This window comes from Corticium candelabrum, chromosome 3, assembly GCF_963422355.1.
Source record: "Corticium candelabrum chromosome 3, ooCorCand1.1, whole genome shotgun sequence".
NCBI classification, from domain to species: Eukaryota; Metazoa; Porifera; class Homoscleromorpha; order Homosclerophorida; family Plakinidae; genus Corticium; species Corticium candelabrum.
This window is the reverse complement of record NC_085087.1, coordinates 9,384,221-9,401,326: the sequence shown is the minus strand read 5'-3', so window position 1 is coordinate 9,401,326 and position 17,106 is coordinate 9,384,221. Positions and strand designations below refer to the sequence as shown.

At 41.5% G+C, this 17,106-nt stretch overlaps 3 protein-coding genes across 7 annotated transcripts; all 3 read right to left on the bottom strand.

The window, feature by feature from the left end:
• Positions 1-81: 81 nt before the first annotated feature.
• On the bottom strand, positions 82-8,037 carry LOC134177236 (uncharacterized). 5 transcript variants are annotated; one of them, XM_062644008.1, is made up of 12 exons: positions 7,940-8,037; positions 7,729-7,821; positions 7,565-7,663; positions 5,883-5,984; positions 5,672-5,764; positions 5,512-5,610; positions 3,694-3,756; positions 2,991-3,632; positions 2,738-2,926; positions 1,728-2,664; positions 330-596; positions 82-264 (listed from the first exon to the last, which is right to left on the bottom strand). In XM_062644008.1, exons 1-11 carry the CDS (start codon positions 7,997-7,999, stop codon positions 364-366), a joined length of 2,610 nt encoding a protein of 869 aa, XP_062499992.1. In that variant the 5' UTR covers positions 8,000-8,037; the 3' UTR covers positions 82-264; positions 330-363. The 5 variants fall into 5 exon arrangements, with proteins under 5 accessions (XP_062499992.1, XP_062499995.1, XP_062499996.1 ...); XM_062644009.1 differs by lacking the exon at positions 82-264 and having other exon boundaries at positions 329-596; XM_062644011.1 differs by lacking the exons at positions 7,729-7,821; positions 7,940-8,037 and having other exon boundaries at positions 5,883-5,950; positions 7,565-7,581.
• Positions 8,038-9,504: 1,467 nt separating this feature from the next.
• LOC134177346 (CARD- and ANK-domain containing inflammasome adapter protein-like) lies at positions 9,505-11,613 on the bottom strand. Its single transcript, XM_062644121.1, has 8 exons — positions 11,522-11,613; positions 11,368-11,469; positions 11,272-11,307; positions 11,117-11,209; positions 10,961-11,059; positions 10,006-10,107; positions 9,795-9,887; positions 9,505-9,733 (listed from the first exon to the last, which is right to left on the bottom strand). The coding sequence occupies exons 1-8, from the start codon at positions 11,603-11,605 to the stop codon at positions 9,596-9,598; spliced, it is 747 nt and encodes a 248-aa protein (XP_062500105.1). The 5' UTR covers positions 11,606-11,613; the 3' UTR covers positions 9,505-9,595.
• A 44-nt stretch (positions 11,614-11,657) lies between these two features.
• On the bottom strand, positions 11,658-16,723 carry LOC134177814 (ankyrin homolog). The gene is made up of 5 exons (XM_062644596.1): positions 16,594-16,723; positions 16,278-16,401; positions 16,119-16,217; positions 15,902-15,997; positions 11,658-11,783 (listed from the first exon to the last, which is right to left on the bottom strand). The coding sequence occupies exons 2-5, from the start codon at positions 16,398-16,400 to the stop codon at positions 11,658-11,660; spliced, it is 444 nt and encodes a 147-aa protein (XP_062500580.1). The 5' UTR covers position 16,401; positions 16,594-16,723.
• Positions 16,724-17,106: the final 383 nt, after the last annotated feature.

Here is a 17,106-nt window from a genome sequence, read left to right as displayed (position 1 = left end):
ATCCGGGAGATCTAGAGTATAATCGGAAAAATGAGATTGCTGTAAATATCGCGAGTATTATTGTATCAGGCCGTTTGAGAGTACGAGAAAAAATTTTTTGCATCATTTATCTATCAATCTCAATTATTTTTAAAAAAATTCTATTTATATAGCATTTTCTGTTTAATTAGTAACTATAAAGTGTCCACTATAATGCAGTCTCGAGATATGATGGAAGTAGAAGTAGATTTGCCTCTCACATGTTGGTATTCACATTTTGTATTCCTAATATTAACAACAAATTTTGTTAATTTCAAGCAATTTATTAACATTCACATACACAAGTTCACCTTCTTTCTTCAATGTACAGTACCATCCATTTCTTCAGCTATTACAAACCATACTCCACAAGTCCTCTGCTGTCTTTTCTCCTCCAACTTCTGTCCTCCTTGCCTCGATGAGAGCAAGTAATTTACCAGTAGGAGAAGGTATGTCAAATGTTGCTCTTCTAATCTCATCATCTGTGAGTTCCAATATCGTCAGCCCAATCTCATACCACTTGCTACTGCAGTGGTTAGCAACAGCATTTCTTATAGAAATAAAGTCAGGCATGTTTCCTACACACACAACATATCATGTGATATAGACACACAAACTGAATTAGCATGCATGTGTATGGACACCAGTGATGGATGCCAAATCAATAGCTTGTATTGGATAGCACAATAGTTCACTTGTTTCTAGAACATGGTTTACCTGTCTACATTAGTGCTTCACATACAAATCAATTAACACAATTACAAAATATACACATTAACTCAAACATAATGCTTGACACAATAAAATTGTCATGCAGCAATTAAACAGATGAGTTAGCTGTGCACTAAAAAAATTCCATAAATTTCAAACTTCATTCAAATCACATAAAGGCAGTGAAGGTTGATACAGTAATGTGTTGTAGTTTGTCTCACTTTTAGAACAGAATTCTTGACATGACGCCCATATTTACAACATAGGTTATTCTTTCATGTGCCACATGCTCTTCTGGCACTGTAATCACGCAGCAGCTTAGCCAATTACTATAAAAGATATGCCCCTCCCATCTTCAATCATATTGACAATGTCTCACATTTTCATACTGACATGCTGACTAAGCTTTAATAAGTAACTAACTCAGATTAAGTGCTGCACAGACAATGTGCTCTCATGATATAGTATACACAGCAAATGTTTCACAGCACTAGTTACATCTAAAAGGCTTACACCAAATCTCTGAATGGCACTCGCTGTGCAGTTTAAAACCTCATAACAAAATGCTTAGAACTAAAAACCATTAAAGAGAAGGGACGTCAAAATGCTTTTCTTCCCAAAATTCTACTCTCTACAGCTGATTCTGTCCATTTCTTTGACTATTGCAGATGTCAATTTCCAGTCAAGTCTTGCTGGCCATAATATTATAGTTAGATCTGGAACTTCAAGTTTATCTCTATCATAAATATTCAGAAGGCAAAACTCATCATTCTGTAGATAAATAAAATGGCAATTAATTATCTATGCCTTCTTATCACTGTTGCATGCTCTTGCATGCAGCCCATGTGTAGAATATGCACCTAGCTAGTGTGAGATAAACCTAGATCAGTTAGGAACAAAGTGATAGAAACAAGAACATTGGATTACAATCAAGTATGCATTTTAACAATAAATTCAGCATTCATTACAATCTCATGTAAATGTAAGAACCAATTTACCTGCTTGGTAGCTTTGACTGAAATGAGAAGTTTCTTCCAGTCCTAATTCTTTTAGAACATTCATTTTCATATCAGATGTCACAGTAACATTAGAGTGTTCAGTTGGTACGACAAGCAAGTCACCAAGACTTTCTACGACTCGCTCATCACCAACTACTTGTTTTACAGCAGCATTTGCTCCTTCACCTGTTGCTTTTGCTTCCTTGATTTCCTCCTCTGAGTAAACAGCAACTTGTTTTAGTTCTTTGTGTTCCTCTAAATGCTTTCTGCTCAGATATCCAGTCTCATATTCAGTGCCTGGACTGTATCTGTCTAACATATCTCTCCAAAGAGACATGACAGTGTTGAGCAAGGAAACGCATTCTGCTTCTGTTGCCTTACCTCCACGACATACAAAGTCGACAGAACGAACAGGATCTACCATGGCAACCAAACACTCGACATAAAACTGAACTGTATCACCTTGAGATGTGATCAGTCCATTCCTCCACAGCTGCGCTTTCTTATCTAATGTAGTGCAAACTTTAGATTGAAACATGCCAAATGCAGATGGACTGAAGATGGTCGTCTGACTTCTGCACACTTGACGTCGACCGACATACACTTTCTTACTCTCATCTCTCTTCCACACGACAGACAGATCCTTAGGAGGCAAGAGAGCTGGAAATATGTACGTGTCGTCTCTGCCTTCCACTTTGAAGCAGATACCAAGAGATTTACATATTGCAAGGATTTTATCTGTGTTGAGTTGAATGTGAATCTTCTGATCTTTTCGGAAATGATTGATTGCCGTTTCTGCTTCTTCTCTTGTTACTGTGCCATCCTTCCTCTTTGACCTGACATGCCACTTAAAATCATCAGAAGCAATGAGAGGACCGATGGCATAATGATGTAGAGATGCAGGATTGAGAGCTGCCACATCACCGGCAACAGCAATCTAAACACACATCACAACAATATTACACAAACATACACAAGTACAACAACTAAACATCTGCTAGTCGTCTCACCTCTCCTGAATCATCTAAAAAATCAACTACCTTCTCTACAACCTTCTTCTTTTGTCCTGGACATGCTTCCTGCTCGATCCTCTCCATCAGTGTTGCCTTCTCCATGAACGGATCTTCTTGTTTCTTACGAAGAGAAGGAAGCAACTTGGATACGACTGGCTGACAAAGACGAGGATACAGAGGAGCAGACTAAAACATAAATATCTTTATCAGTAGGAAATATTTCCAACTAATTATTCTTATAATCAATCACCTGCTGCAACTGCTGCTTCACATCACAGAGAACTTTCTTTAGTTGTTTCATTTCAGGTGACCTGCTCCTCCTGCAGTCGAGAACAAAACAAACTTCAATGATGTTGATCTTGCCTTTGAACAGCTCACGCATGTCGATGACCACTCGCTGCAAGACACCCTGACGCCCTGGACAGTAATCTATGTGACTGCCAGCTATCAACACTGTGGGTATAAACTCTGCATCCAAACTGGCTCTGAGGAATGAGAGCCAATACTGAAGCTCTTGTCGTAACTCCTCAACACTGCACAGCCTTCTTTCCTTTCCTCTCACTAGACTCACTAGCAGGATGAAGAACGAGTTGGAGGAAAAGAAAAGGCCGTGTGTTTTGTGGAACTGCCCTTGACCTGCATAGTCCCACACTGACAAGCGACCCACTCCTGGAATATCCACTGTCATCACGTTGATACCAATTGTGCGTTCCTCTTCACATTCTGGGTCATCTGCTTGATTCTCGTTTGCAAAAATCCATTTCAACAATCCTCGTTTGAGAGCCTCCATGAGTGTCGTCTTTCCTGCTCCTTCTTTACCAATGAAACACAATTTCATGATTTCTGGCCTCATTGTGCCTTTGGCATACAGAACAGCATACTTCTGTTCATCCTGACAATACAACCCATCCATTCTACACATACCACCATATCTCACTACATAAACGTCTCACTATTGCTTTCCTCAGTCGTCTTCTCAGTTTACCATCAGTCAGTTGGTGTGGTCTCTTACCATCCTGACAACATAAAAACACACAAATAAGATAAGATGGTCTATACCAAAAGTTTGTGAATACCAAAAAGACAAGAAATTTTATCACAGAAAAATTGATTTCAGTATGATGTTCATGTGAGTTTTGGTAAGTATACATCCTATACTATAAATATGCCAACTCATGCTTCCATCTGTCTGTCCACATGGATGTCCAGATGTCTGTAACGTGCCGATCAACACAACACCTCTCTCGGATCATCCGTGAAACGCGACAGACGGATCGAGTTTGGCCGTCAGAAGCATAAACGGTCGAGACGGATTTTGCCTAGACTGCCTCCGGTGGTCCCCAAGACGAGACTTTGTCGACCTGAAACGAGATGCACCGGAGTTCGTTTGTTCAATTAACTGAGTATAGGATGTGACTTGAGCTCGCCAGCCACTGTACGCCATCCTCAAATTGCCACAATTGGTAGAGTGCAAGATGCGCCTGCTACAGGTGGAGTAAGCCGGCTCACCGAGCTGATTCTGTGTACATGCGTCCGTCTGTGTGTCACAGAAGGTGCGTCTTCTTCAAGGAAATGTGGCGTGTAAAGATAGATTGCTACCGCCCATAAGGCGGGGTAGGACTAGTGTATGCATTAATGTGACCTTGCAGTACAGTGTAGCAGTTACAATAATGACAAGAGATAACACTGAAGTGTTATTGTCATATGCACAACTAACTTGCTTACTAAAACATAACTGTCATGTTCAAATAAACAAAAGCTTCACTGCACATTTCACACCACTGCTCGTTCTGTTTTAAGATTTGTAGCATCCTAGCTTCGTCTGCGCCAATCAGTGTCCAGTATTCGCTTAGAATAGGTGACATAACCCACTACCGCTACATATTGACCGGTCAATAAATAGGGGCCTTATAACTGCCTGGGGCTACTGGTTTATCAAGATGTGAACCAGAGTGTGAACATAAACAATGTTTGTAATAACAATTAGGCTATTACATACATATCTGTCAAACAATACAAGTGCAAACTAAACTGAGAGTCGTCCTTCTAAAAAATTAACCGTGGTTAGGCGTCTAGCAACAGATTGATACTCGTGCACAGAACGCTGTAAACCAGCTACAATATGCTGCATGGTAGAAGGTGGATACGGCTTTCCATCTTGCCTCCAAACTTCATGCACAAACCATGCAAGCCAGTAGTTCATTTCTCTGTTGTTCATAACATGCAGATCATGCACGTACTGCCCTTTTGCTGCTTGTTTCTCCATTTCTTCCATGCGTTGAACACTCTAATCGACCCATGCAGTAGCTTTTGTGATGTTGGGGGGGGGAGGGGGCACACAAATCAAGAAACTTCTGAAAACTACTGGATGAAATGGGAGCTTGGAAACAAGATTCAGAAGACTGCTGATCAGAAACAACATCAACGTCTAGCAGTTTACTAGCCTCTAAAAATCAATAACTGGCAATTCTGCTGTTTTAATGCCCAAGTTGATTTCAGCCTGGGTAAGGCATCTTCATCACTGAACATTTTGCTACACAACTGATTTGAATTTCGTGCCTAAAAGATGTATCAACACCTACAAGCTGGTTATAGACCTTCTGGCAAGTGTATAAACAAAATACACCTGCTGTGACCAGCTAGTTAGCACTCCCTTGTGCCAACTCGTGGGCGGAGTGGAGTGTATTTCGTTTATACACTAGCCAACAGTCTATATTAAACCTATAACCTACACATAATTTTCTTACCATAAAGTTCAGAATATTGTTTACCTTATCTTTAGCATCTGCATCAGCCTTCTTCTCCAACAGACACTCGACTGCCTCACGATGATCAAGTTCAGCAGCAAAGTGAAGTAAAGTGCGACCAGACTGCATGCACAACACAAAAACATTTTTCACACATAATCAACAGTATTGTCAAAACTCTCACCTTCTTCTCCACTGATTGACAAAACTTCTCTGCAATCTTTCTTGCAACATCCACTTCATTACTACATGCCCACTGCAGCAGCTTACACACATTCTATTATCAACAATCAAAGGTAGAGAATCAATGTCACAAATCAATTCCATAAAAGGAAATACAAACAAAAATACCAAACTGTATCCACTCATTATGCTGTAAGACAACTGTTACTCACCTTTAATGCAACATCTTCAGCTGACTGCATTATTGATAACAACCGATAAGCTGTTGACATGTGACATACTATCACAGCAAAATCAAAAGGTCTCTTCCCATACTATCACACATACAATTGTAATGAGTTAGTAAGAATATCACAACATGACTTCACAAGTGCTATTAGTAACTCTGTAGCATTTAACTATAAAATGAAAGCACCGAGGAGTGGCAAATGCCTCTGTCTGCATTCCAAGGTCAGTAGGACAAACACAGGACAGCTACAATACGTATATTTCTACTGTGCATTCACACTGAGAAATAACACACACACACACACACACACACACACACACACACACACACACACACACACACACACACACACACACACACACACACACACACACATTTTTACGACTTCTCTACTGATTAGAATTTAACCATCGCTTGTGTGCTTGTTCATGTCCATAGAGACCAATACGAGAATGACAATTGCGATGACAGATGGCGCATACATATTGACTTGTAGTTACTCCTTGAGCCATTTGCTGGTGTATGTGTCGCCATTCTTCTAATTTTTCATTCTCTAATCCTCAAACTTCTTCAGACCAGATATTCAGTCGTCGTAGCCTGTTTGACGTGAGGTAAGCATTGGCCTGGCAAACGGGTTTTATTCTACTGTGACAACCAGAGCGTAGGTCGACTTATGACAGCATGGCTCATCCTGCTGCCCCAATCTTATGGCAATCGTCCATTGCTTGTTTTTACGATGGCAAACAACAACTATACTGTCGTTATTAGACATATTTCGAGCACATCTAATGTAATTGCTGATGCATTGTCTCGACAAGATGCCCAAATTTCATGAACTGGTACCTCAGGCAGCCCCACGGCCAACTCCACTGCCTGCGAAAGCTCTCACCATTGGTCTCCCGCACCAGCAACCATATTCTTTCTAAACGAAAGCATTGCCACCTCATCACGACGCACTTACAACACAGGTGTGTCACGGTATACGGAGTTCTGCAGACAGAGGAAGCGGTCACCGTTCCCAGTCTCAGAGTCATCTCTCGTCAAGTTTGTCGCGTCAGCAGCTTTGGAAGTGAAGTACCAGACACTGAAGGTATATCTGGCTGGCATCAAACACCATCATCAACTCGCAGGCATGCCAGACCCAGTAGCAACTTCTATTTGCCTTCTTCTCGTCCTCCGAGGCATAAGACGCCGGCGGACTTCGGTTACCTCCAAAAGCTCGCCTTCCAATCACTATCGAGATCATGGTCAAATGAAATTGGCACTGCAAGAACATCTTGACCTATCAATCGACGACCGTCAGATGTAGTGGGCCGCATTTACCACGGCCTTCTTCGGCTTTCTTTGGTGCTCGGAATTTACGGCTCTGAGCGTCAGCAATTGTGACAAGGACCAAACGCTATTATGCTCTGATCTCACAAATTGATCCTCTAATGTCACCCTGAGTGACCTCTTGGGTTCACCCCACTTGTCGGAGCTCAGCGTGTGAGCTGACCACTCTGCTTAATTAACCCATCGTTCATAAATCCCTCACAACCTAGCATGTTGCCCAATTGAAGCCCACACTGTCTCATGTCTATGCGATATCGCAACTAGCGGGCATGTTGCTTACAACACAGTAGAGTATTACGAGTGATGATAACAACAGTTTGTAACATTGTTTACCTTATCTTTAGCATCTGCATCAGCCTTCTTCTCCAACAGACACTCGACTGCCTCACGATGATCAAGTTCAACAGCAAAGTGAAGTAAAGTGCGACCAGACTGCATGCACAACACAAAAACATCTTTCACACATAATCAACAGTATAGTGAAAACTAGCTCTCACCTTCTTCTCCACTGATTGACAAAACTTCTCTGCAATCTTTGTTGCAACATCCACTTCATTCCTACATGCCCACTGCAGCAGCTTACACACATTCTATTATCAACAATCAAAGAAAGAGAATCAATGTCACAAATCAATTCCATAAAAGGAAATACAAACAAAAATACCAAACTGTATCCACTCATTATGCTGTAAGACAACTGTTACTCACCTCTAATGCAACATCTTCAACTGACTGCATTATTGATAACAACCGATAAGCTGTTGACATGTGACCTCTTATCACAGCAAAATCAAAAGGTGTCTTCCCATACTATCACACATACAATTGTAATGAGTTAGTAAGAATATCACAACATGACTTCACAAGTGCTATTAGTAACTCTGTAGCATTTAACTATAAAATGAAAGCACTGAGGAGTGGCAAATGCCTCTGTCTGCATTCCAAGGTCAGTAGGACAAACACAGGACAGCTACAATATGTATATTTCTACTGTGCATTCACACTGAGAAATAACACACACACACACACACACACACACACACACACACACACACACACACACACACACACACACACACACACACACACACACACACACACACACACACACACACATTTTTACGACTTCTCTACTGATTAGAATTTAACCATCGCTTGTGTGCTTGTTCATGTCCATAGAGACCAATACGAGAATGACAATCGCGATGACAGATGGCGCATACATATTGACTTGTAGTTACTCCTTGAGCCATTTGCTGGTGTATGTGTCGCCATTCTTCTAATTTTTCATTCTCTAATCCTCAAACTTCTTCAGACCAGATATTCAGTCGTCGTAGCCTGTTTGACGTGAGGTAAGCATTGGTCTGGCAAACGGGTTTTATTCTACTGTGACAACCAGAGCGTAGTCGACTTATGACAGCATGGCTCATCCTGCTGCCCCAATCTTATGGCACTCGTCCGTTGCTTGTTTTTACGGTGGCAAACAACAACTATACTGTCATTATTAGACATATTTCGAGCACATCTAATGTAATTGCTGACGCATTGTCTCGACAAGATGCCCAAATTTCATGAACTGGTACCTCAGGCAGCCCCACGGCCAACTCCACTGCCTGCGAAAGCTCTCACCATTGGTCTCCCGCACCAGCAACCACATTCTTTCTAAACGAAAGCATCGCCGCCTCATCACGACGCACTTACAACACAGGCGTGTCACGGTATACGAAGTTCTGCAGACAGAGAAAGCGGTCACCGTTCCCAGTCTCAGAGTCATCTCTCGTCGAGTTTGTCGCGTCAGCAGCTTTGGAAGTGCAGTAACAGACACTGAAGGTATATCTGGCTGGCATCAAACACCATCATCAACTCGCATGAATGCCAAACCCAATAGCAACTTCTATTTGCCTTCCCCTCGTCCTCTGAGGCATCAGACACCGGTGGACTTCGGTTATCTCCAAAACCTCGCCTTCCAATCACTATCGAGATCATGGGTCAAATGAAATCAGCGCTGCAAGAACATCTTGACCTATCAACCGACGACCGTCAGATGTAGTGGGCCGCATTTACCACGGCCTTCTTCGGCTTTCTTCGGTGCTCGAAATTTACAGCTGAGCGTCAGCAATTGTGACAAGGACCAAACGCTATTATGCTCTGATCTCACAAATTGATCCTCTAATGTCACCCTGAGTGACCTCTTGGGTTCACCCCACTTGTCGGAGTTCAGCGTGTGAGCTGACCACTCTGCTTAATTAACCCATCGTTCATAAATCCTCACAACCTAGCATGTTGCCCCATTGAAGCCCACACTGTCTCATGTCTATGCGATATCGCAACTAGCGGGCATGTTGCTTACAACACAGTAGAGTATTACGAGTGATGATAACAACAGTTTGTAATATTGTTTACCTTATCTTTAGCATCTGCATCAGCCTTCTTCTCCAACAGACACTCGACTGCCTCACGATGATCAAGTAGAGCAGCAAAGTGAAGTAAAGTGCGACCAGACTGCATGCACAACACAAAAACATCTTTCACACATAATCAACAGTATTGTCAAAACTCTCACCTTCTTCTCCACTGATTGACAAAACTTCTCTGCAATCTTTGTTGCAACATCCACTTCATTACTACATGCCCACTGCAGCAGCTTACACACATTCTATTATCAACAATCAAAGAAAGAGAATCAATGTCACAAATCAATTCCATAAAAGGAAATACAAACAAAAATACCAAACTGTATCCACTCATTATGCTGCAAGACAACTGTTACTCACCTCTAATGCAACATCTTCAACTGACTGCATTATGGAAAACAACCGATTAGCTGTTGACATGTGACCTCTTATCACAGCAAAATCAAAAGGTCTCTTCCCATCCTATCACACATACAATTGTAATGAGTTAGTAAGAATATCACAACATGACTTCACAAGTGCTATTAGTAACTCTGTAGCATTTAACTATAAAATGAAAGCACCGAGGAGTGGCAAATGCCTCAGTCTGCATTCCAAGGTCAGTAGGACAAACACAGGACAGCTACAATACGTATATTTCTACTGTGCATGCACACTGAGAAACAACAAACACACACACACACACACACACACACACACACACACACACACACACACACACACACACACACACACACAAATGGACAAATGTTAAGCCCTCCATGTCTTTCGACGTCGACCTTGAGGTCAGTTGCGGAGATAGCTCCCCCTGCCTCTAGAGAAAGGGCCTCCATGCGCTACGTGGACTCTTGTGGCCAGCGCTACAATCCACCTGGAGCTTGGCCAGAGTCATCCAGGGGCACTGACAATGGCGCAGCTCTGGGACTGGACACCAAGGCCCACAAGTACCAGTCTGCTGAATGATGTTGCTGTCAAGCCAGCGGTCTTGTCCACCCCAGTCAATGACCAGGTACTCATTTATACTCCTGAGTTGAGAGAAGCAGGTGTGGGTGAGTTTCTTGCTCAAGGAAACTGCGACAGTGTCGCTTCCACCAGGATTGTACCTTCAACCCTCATCACGGAATACAAGATCCTGAATTTCATCACCAACGCTCTACCATCTGCTCCACCGCGCGACCCCACACACACATTTTCACGACTTCTCTAATGATTAGAATATAACCATCGCTTGTGCGCTTATCCATGTGCATAGAGACCAATACAGTCATTTGGTGTAGAATATTTCTATAGAATATTTGAATGTTGCTACACTTACCTTGTCTGAAGCATCAGCGTCTGCCTTCTTGCTCAAGAGAACATCAACCACATCACAGTTGCCATGATCAGCAGCATAGTGAAGTAAAGTTCGTCCCAACTGCATCAACAATACAATAACAAGTCATACAAATGATTGACAAATTCTATTTCTCACTCTGTCCTTCACTTCTGTTCCCTGCTCAACAATCTTTCTTATCACATCCACTCTACTGTTCTTGTGTGCCCAGTGTAACACGACACATCGAGTCTACACAATCCATACAGTCACACTTCCTTATTTCTCTCAACACACAACTGACACACACAAACCTCCACTGCAACATCTTCCATTGACATAGAAACAGTCTGAAACATAGAAAATCAACAACGCAACATGCAAAGTATGCTCAGGGAGACAAACGGTACCGTTTCCACATCATTGCCGTCTGGCAGTCTTCTCTTCAGGATGATGTCAGCAATGTCCACGTTGTCATAAACAGCCACAATATCCCATGCATCACGACCATCCTGTTCACACACTACTCAATGACACAATCACAACAAGTTGACAAATCCCTACGTCGTCCTTCCATTCTGTTCCGTGATGTTCCACAATATTTCTTGCAACATCAACTCTCTTGTTCTTACATGCCCTATGGAACATGAGAGGACCAGTCTACACACACCACACACTCACACACATTCATTTCATTCTCTCAACACAACTGACTGTCACACACCTTAACTGTAAGATATTCAACTCTTTTACTTGCAAACACCAACCGGCCAGCTGTTGACATGTGACCATTCCTCATAGCCAAATCAAATGCAGTCCTACCATCCTGACCACATACAATGCATATTAGCAATGTGCTCTCCAACAAGCAATCAATACAATACAACTGCCAACAGACTATCCATCACTACTCATAATACAACACCATGTCTGCTAGTAAAACACTCGTCTACATGCTGCAGCATACACACAATCAACACTTTCTAATCGAATATCAAATCATCTCCAACTCTCTCTCCTACACTTGACACACTTTCAACTTCACATCATTTTTCTTACAATAAACGAGATCTACTCAAATACCATTACAAAACAAATCAAGTTATGCTAATCAATAATTTTGTTTCTATGTGTTTGTAATGTTTGAAATTGGTCAATGTTGCCTAGTAACCGTCAATCAAATAGGAAAGTCTTTGTGGTTAATTATATTTTACAATGTCATCTATCATTGATTTGGTTCAATAAAAGTCAATCTTAATTAATTACTAAAACATGCACACATGGAGATGTCAAGTACGTGGGCACTTGCATGATACACAAACTTTCTGCTAAAGATGGACTTTGACTTTAAATTGGACCGATTAAGTGATAAAGTAGCAAAATCTAAAAATGTCGACAACAATTTCTAGCACAAAATATGTGACCAACAAGCATAACATTGAGGTGACCACTGAGCAAGATACCTACTAGTACAGAGTTGTCAAACTTGCAACTTACAGCCTTTTCACATGAGCTCCTTTACAACCGAGCCGCCAGTTGAGCCAACAGTTGAACCCGTGCCAGAGAGTTAAGCTAACTCACCGTTCACATGATGTTCAAAACGAGCAGCTCACTTAGTGGGACCAGGGTGTATCTCTTGCTACATGTATGCACACTAGCTACATACAACCACTACGTGTACATAAAAACACTCACATAATCCGGCATGAAAAGTCTGGCTCCTCAAGACTATAGTTTGGCAGTTGGTTGCCGTTCACATGATGAATGCAAGCCAAGCAGAACCAAACTGTGGTGGCACAGCAGTTTATGGTGGGCCATTCCAGAGCAGCTTGGCTCAGCTTGCCTCAACTCGGACTGCATTCACACAAGTTGTCAACATTTCAAAAGTGAGCTGAGCCATGCTGACCGTGTTGGCCCGGTTACAAGTGCTCATGTGAATGGAACACGGTAGTTATTTTACAATTTGGATTGAACAAATGTGTCAATCCTACAGCATTTACACTTCCAAAGAAAAGGCAAAAGTAAATAATTAAGCTACGAGCGTAAAAGAAGGACACCACAATAAGTGGTGGACTGCTTCGCAAGAAGCTCACTCTAAACGGGCTGAATTGACTTCCGGTCTGTCTGTCCGTATGTCGCTATCTATCTATCTATCTACGTTTGTTTGTAAGCGTGTGTCACGCTCAGGGAGTTTGTCGAGCCAATCAGCAATCGTTTTGGGACGCGAAACATAGGTGACGTAATACTAGCTTGTCAGCGTGAATCACTCTCGGGAATTTGTTGAGCCAATCAGCAGTCTTTTGGGAGACCAACTAGTAAATGAAGCCGTGTTTACACCGTCGCTTCAGAGCTTCGAGCGTTTGTGTGTGTGTGTGTGTGTGTGTACGTGTGTGTGTGTGTGTGTGTGTGTGTGTGTGTGTGTGTGTGTGTGTGTGCGAGTGTGTGTGTGTGTGTGTGTGTGTGTGCCCATGTGTGTGTGTGTGTGTGTGTGTGTGTGTGTGTGTGTGTGTGTGTGTGTGTGTGTGTGTATTTATTGTAAATATCAATGTAAATTTTATAAAATTTTGTTTATTTAATGTCATTATTATTAATTAATCATTAGCTTAATTGTTGCTAGAATGTAAACGGCAATTCTTTGAAGACACACGGGTTTACCAATGTGATTAAAGATAATTAACTAAATACCATCAATGTCCCAAACAACTTCGAATTCACAGAGCTACGTATCTCTTGCACGGAGCGGGCTTGTTATTTACATTATGCCTCAATTCTGCATTTATAGCGCTCTTGCATCACTGGAAGTTAATAAATTAATTAACTATTAAGATGGACATCATTATCATACTTTTATTGATCCGTTGACATCTTTCGTTCCGCTATTTCGTTGTAGATAGAGATCGATGTACGTCTCCTCGCTGCATAGAAAATACTGTCAAGCGACAGGCATGTACATCTAGCGACCGGATCCAGAAGAAAGCAGCGTCAACGTTTCCTACAAATCTTCCTTGCAAGACGACGTCGATCGTTCATCATCAGTCCTACTTAGAATATATTGCTCTCTTGAAGTTTGCGGACGACATGTTGGTGGTGCGCATGCAACGGTGCTTAGCTAGATGCATGGTCCCATGGGACCTTAGCTTGGCTTCTTGAAGAACGATGAATTCGTTTGTTTTGCGATTCTCTTGTAAAAAGTAACAAACGCATACAACTATTACCTGAACTTTACTCTGCGCTTCTCAGTTTGATGACAGTTTGACCGTAAAAGGGAGGTTTACGACATCTCGGCTTTTCTGTCATAATGCGCGGGATTGTTACGTCACCCATTGTTGATGTGCCAAAGGTCTGCTGATTGGCTCAACAAATTCCCGAGAGTGATTCAAGCTGACAAGCTAGTATTACGTCACCTACGTTTAGCGTCCCAAAACGATTGCTGATTGGCTGAAAACTCCCCGAGCGTGACACACGCTTACAAACAAACATAGGTACAAACAAACATAGATAGGTACAAACATACTGACAGACAGACCGGAAGTCAATTCAACCCGTTTAGAGTGAGCTTCTCGCGAAGTAGTCCACCACTCATTGTGGTGTCCTTCTTTAGGCTCGTAGCTTAACAATGGGTGATGTAACAATCCCGCGCATTATGACAGAAAAGCCGAGATGTCGTAAACCTCCATTTTACGGTCAAACTGTTGTCAAACCGAGAAGCGCAGAGTAAAGTTTAGGTAATAGTTGTATGCGTTTGTTACTTTTTACAAAAGAATCGCAAAACAAACGAATTCATCGTTCTTCAAGAAGCCAAGCTAAGGTCCCATGGGACCATGCATCTAGCTAAGAACCTTTGCATGCGCACCACCAGCATGTCATTCGCGATCTTCAAGAGAGCAATATGTTCCAAGTAGGACTGACGATGAACGATCGACGTCGTCTTGTAAGAAAGATTCTTAGAAAACGTTGACGCTGCTTTCTTCTGGATCCGGTCGCTAGATGTACATGCATGTCGCTTCACAGTATTTTCTATGCAGCTAGGAAACGTACATCGATCTCTAGCTACAACGAATTAGCAGAACGAAAGATGGCGACGATTCAATAAAAGTATGATAATGATGTCCATCTCAATAGTTAATTAATTTATTAACTTCCAGTGATGCAAGAGCGCTATACATGCAGAATTGAGACATAACGGAGATAACAAGCCCGCTCCGTGCAAGAGTTGCGTAGCTGTGTGAATTTGAAGTAGTGTGGGACATTGATGGTATTTAGTTAATTATCTTTAATTACATTAATAAACCCATGTGTTTTCAAAGAACTACTGTTTACATTCTAGCAACAATTAAGCTAATGATTAATTAATGATAATGACAATAAATAAACAAAATTTAATAAATATACATAGATATTTACAATAAAAACACACACACGGACAGACACAGACACACACAGACGAACACACACACACACACACACACACACACACACACACACACACACACACACACACACACACACACACACTGTTACTTCTGTCACTTGTGCTGAATTCAAAGTATCTTTAGTGTGGGACATTGATTAACTAATTATCTTTAATCACATCGACGCATCCCTGTGTTTTCAAAGAATTATACATTCTAGCAACAAGATAATGATTAATTAATGACAATAGATAAACAAAAATTTAATAAACTTTGCATTAATATTTACAATAAATACACACACACACACACACACACACACACACACACACACACACACAACTACATGCACATATACACAAATATATACGCTCGTAGCTCTGAAGCAACGGTGTAAACACAGCTTCATTTACTAGTAAATACCGCCCTCATTTAAATGCTCCAGATAGAAATATTAACAAAAATTAAATAAAATACAACAATTCACATCAACACATACAACAGTTCAACTGCAACACATGGAAACACTCACCTCATTCTTCTGTTCAGCATTGGCTCCTGCTGTTAATAGAGCATCCACTATTTCATCATAACCATACATTGCTGCATACATTAGAGCTGTTTCACCCTGTAATGACAATAATTGTGTTTTATTGTTTGTCTCTACTGTAATATCCGTCCTATCACAAATCTCATCACATCATTTAAATCTCATTCTCTTCATTCATTCATTCACTATCAACACTTACCCATTTATCAGTTCTGTTCATATCTGCCCCTCTAGACAACAGAGGCTCAACTAATGACTTGGAGCCATTCATACAAGCTAGCATCAGTGCAGTCCTTCCCTACATTAGAGTGAATTGTTATGAACAACAATAAAACGAGTCACTCAATCAATAACATACATATCCATCACACGCATCCACTTCAGCTCCTACATCCAATAGACATTCAACCTCATCACGTGAGTTGCTCATCACAGCGCTCAGTAGACTATCATTCAATGCTGTGATGTCTCTCTCACTCATTCTAACATAACAGTAACACATCAATAACAATAAATCCTTCCAATTTCATTCACAAACGACATTTCACTCAACACGCGCTCTCAATACAATCACTACACACACCACATCTCAACCCTTCACTCACATCTCATCAACACAATTCTTTCTACCCAATCTCAATCTCCCTTCCTACTCACTATAACTTTATTCTCACCTTCCTCTCTCTCTCTTCCCTCCACTCGACGACGACGTTTTAGGGCGTTGATCGTCTTATCAGAGTCTTGTGACCCGCAATCACGAGTTACTCAAGCGCACGTGTCCCCACACTCTCCCGCGCTTCATTTTTCTGGACTAATTATGCGTAAAAATGATAACGTCACGTGACCTCGACCTCGGAGAACTAAATCTTTGTAGCGCACAAATTAAAGTTTTTATTATTTTTTTTTTGAATTTATTTAAATATAACACTTTTTATTATCTAGTATATACTAGTAAATGAAGCTGTGTTTACACCGTCGCTTCAGAGCTACGAGCGTATTTATTTGTGTATATGTGCGTGTTTGTGGTGTGTGTGGTGTGGTGTGTGTGTGTGTGTGTGTGTGTGTGTGTGTGTGTGTGTGTGTGTGTGTGTGTGTGTGTGTGTGTGTGTGTGTGTGTGTCTGTGTGTGTGTGTGTGTGTGTGTGTGTGTGTGTGTGTGTGTGTGCGTGGTCGTGTGTGTTCGCAATA

Excerpts from the sequence above, each read along its gene's own strand:
- LOC134177236 (XM_062644008.1), bottom strand. The coding sequence starts at position 7,999 with ATGTCAACAGCTTATCGGTTGTTATCAATAATGCAGTCAGTTGAAGAT. Across the intron at positions 5,985-7,564 it reads ATGCAGATGCTAAAGATAAG|TATGGGAAGAGACCTTTTGA; the intron begins GTAAACAATGTT and ends TATGTGTGATAG. Across the intron at positions 5,611-5,671 it reads GTCAATCAGTGGAGAAGAAG|TCTGGTCGCACTTTACTTCA; the intron begins GTGAGAGTTTTG and ends TTGTGCATGCAG.
- LOC134177346 (XM_062644121.1), bottom strand. The coding sequence starts at position 11,605 with ATGTTCCATAGGGCATGTAAGAACAAGAGAGTTGATGTTGCAAGAAAT. Across the intron at positions 11,308-11,367 it reads ACGGCAATGATGTGGAAACG|ACTGTTTCTATGTCAATGGA; the intron begins GTACCGTTTGTC and ends TCTATGTTTCAG. Across the intron at positions 10,108-10,960 it reads ACGCTGATGCTTCAGACAAG|GATGGGAAGAGACCTTTTGA; the intron begins GTAAGTGTAGCA and ends TATGTGTGATAG.
- LOC134177814 (XM_062644596.1), bottom strand. The coding sequence starts at position 16,400 with ATGAGTGAGAGAGACATCACAGCATTGAATGATAGTCTACTGAGCGCT. Across the intron at positions 16,218-16,277 it reads TGGATGCGTGTGATGGATAT|GGAAGGACTGCACTGATGCT; the intron begins GTATGTTATTGA and ends ACTCTAATGTAG. Across the intron at positions 11,784-15,901 it reads ATGCTGAACAGAAGAATGAG|GATGGTAGGACTGCATTTGA; the intron begins GTGAGTGTTTCC and ends GTATGTGGTCAG.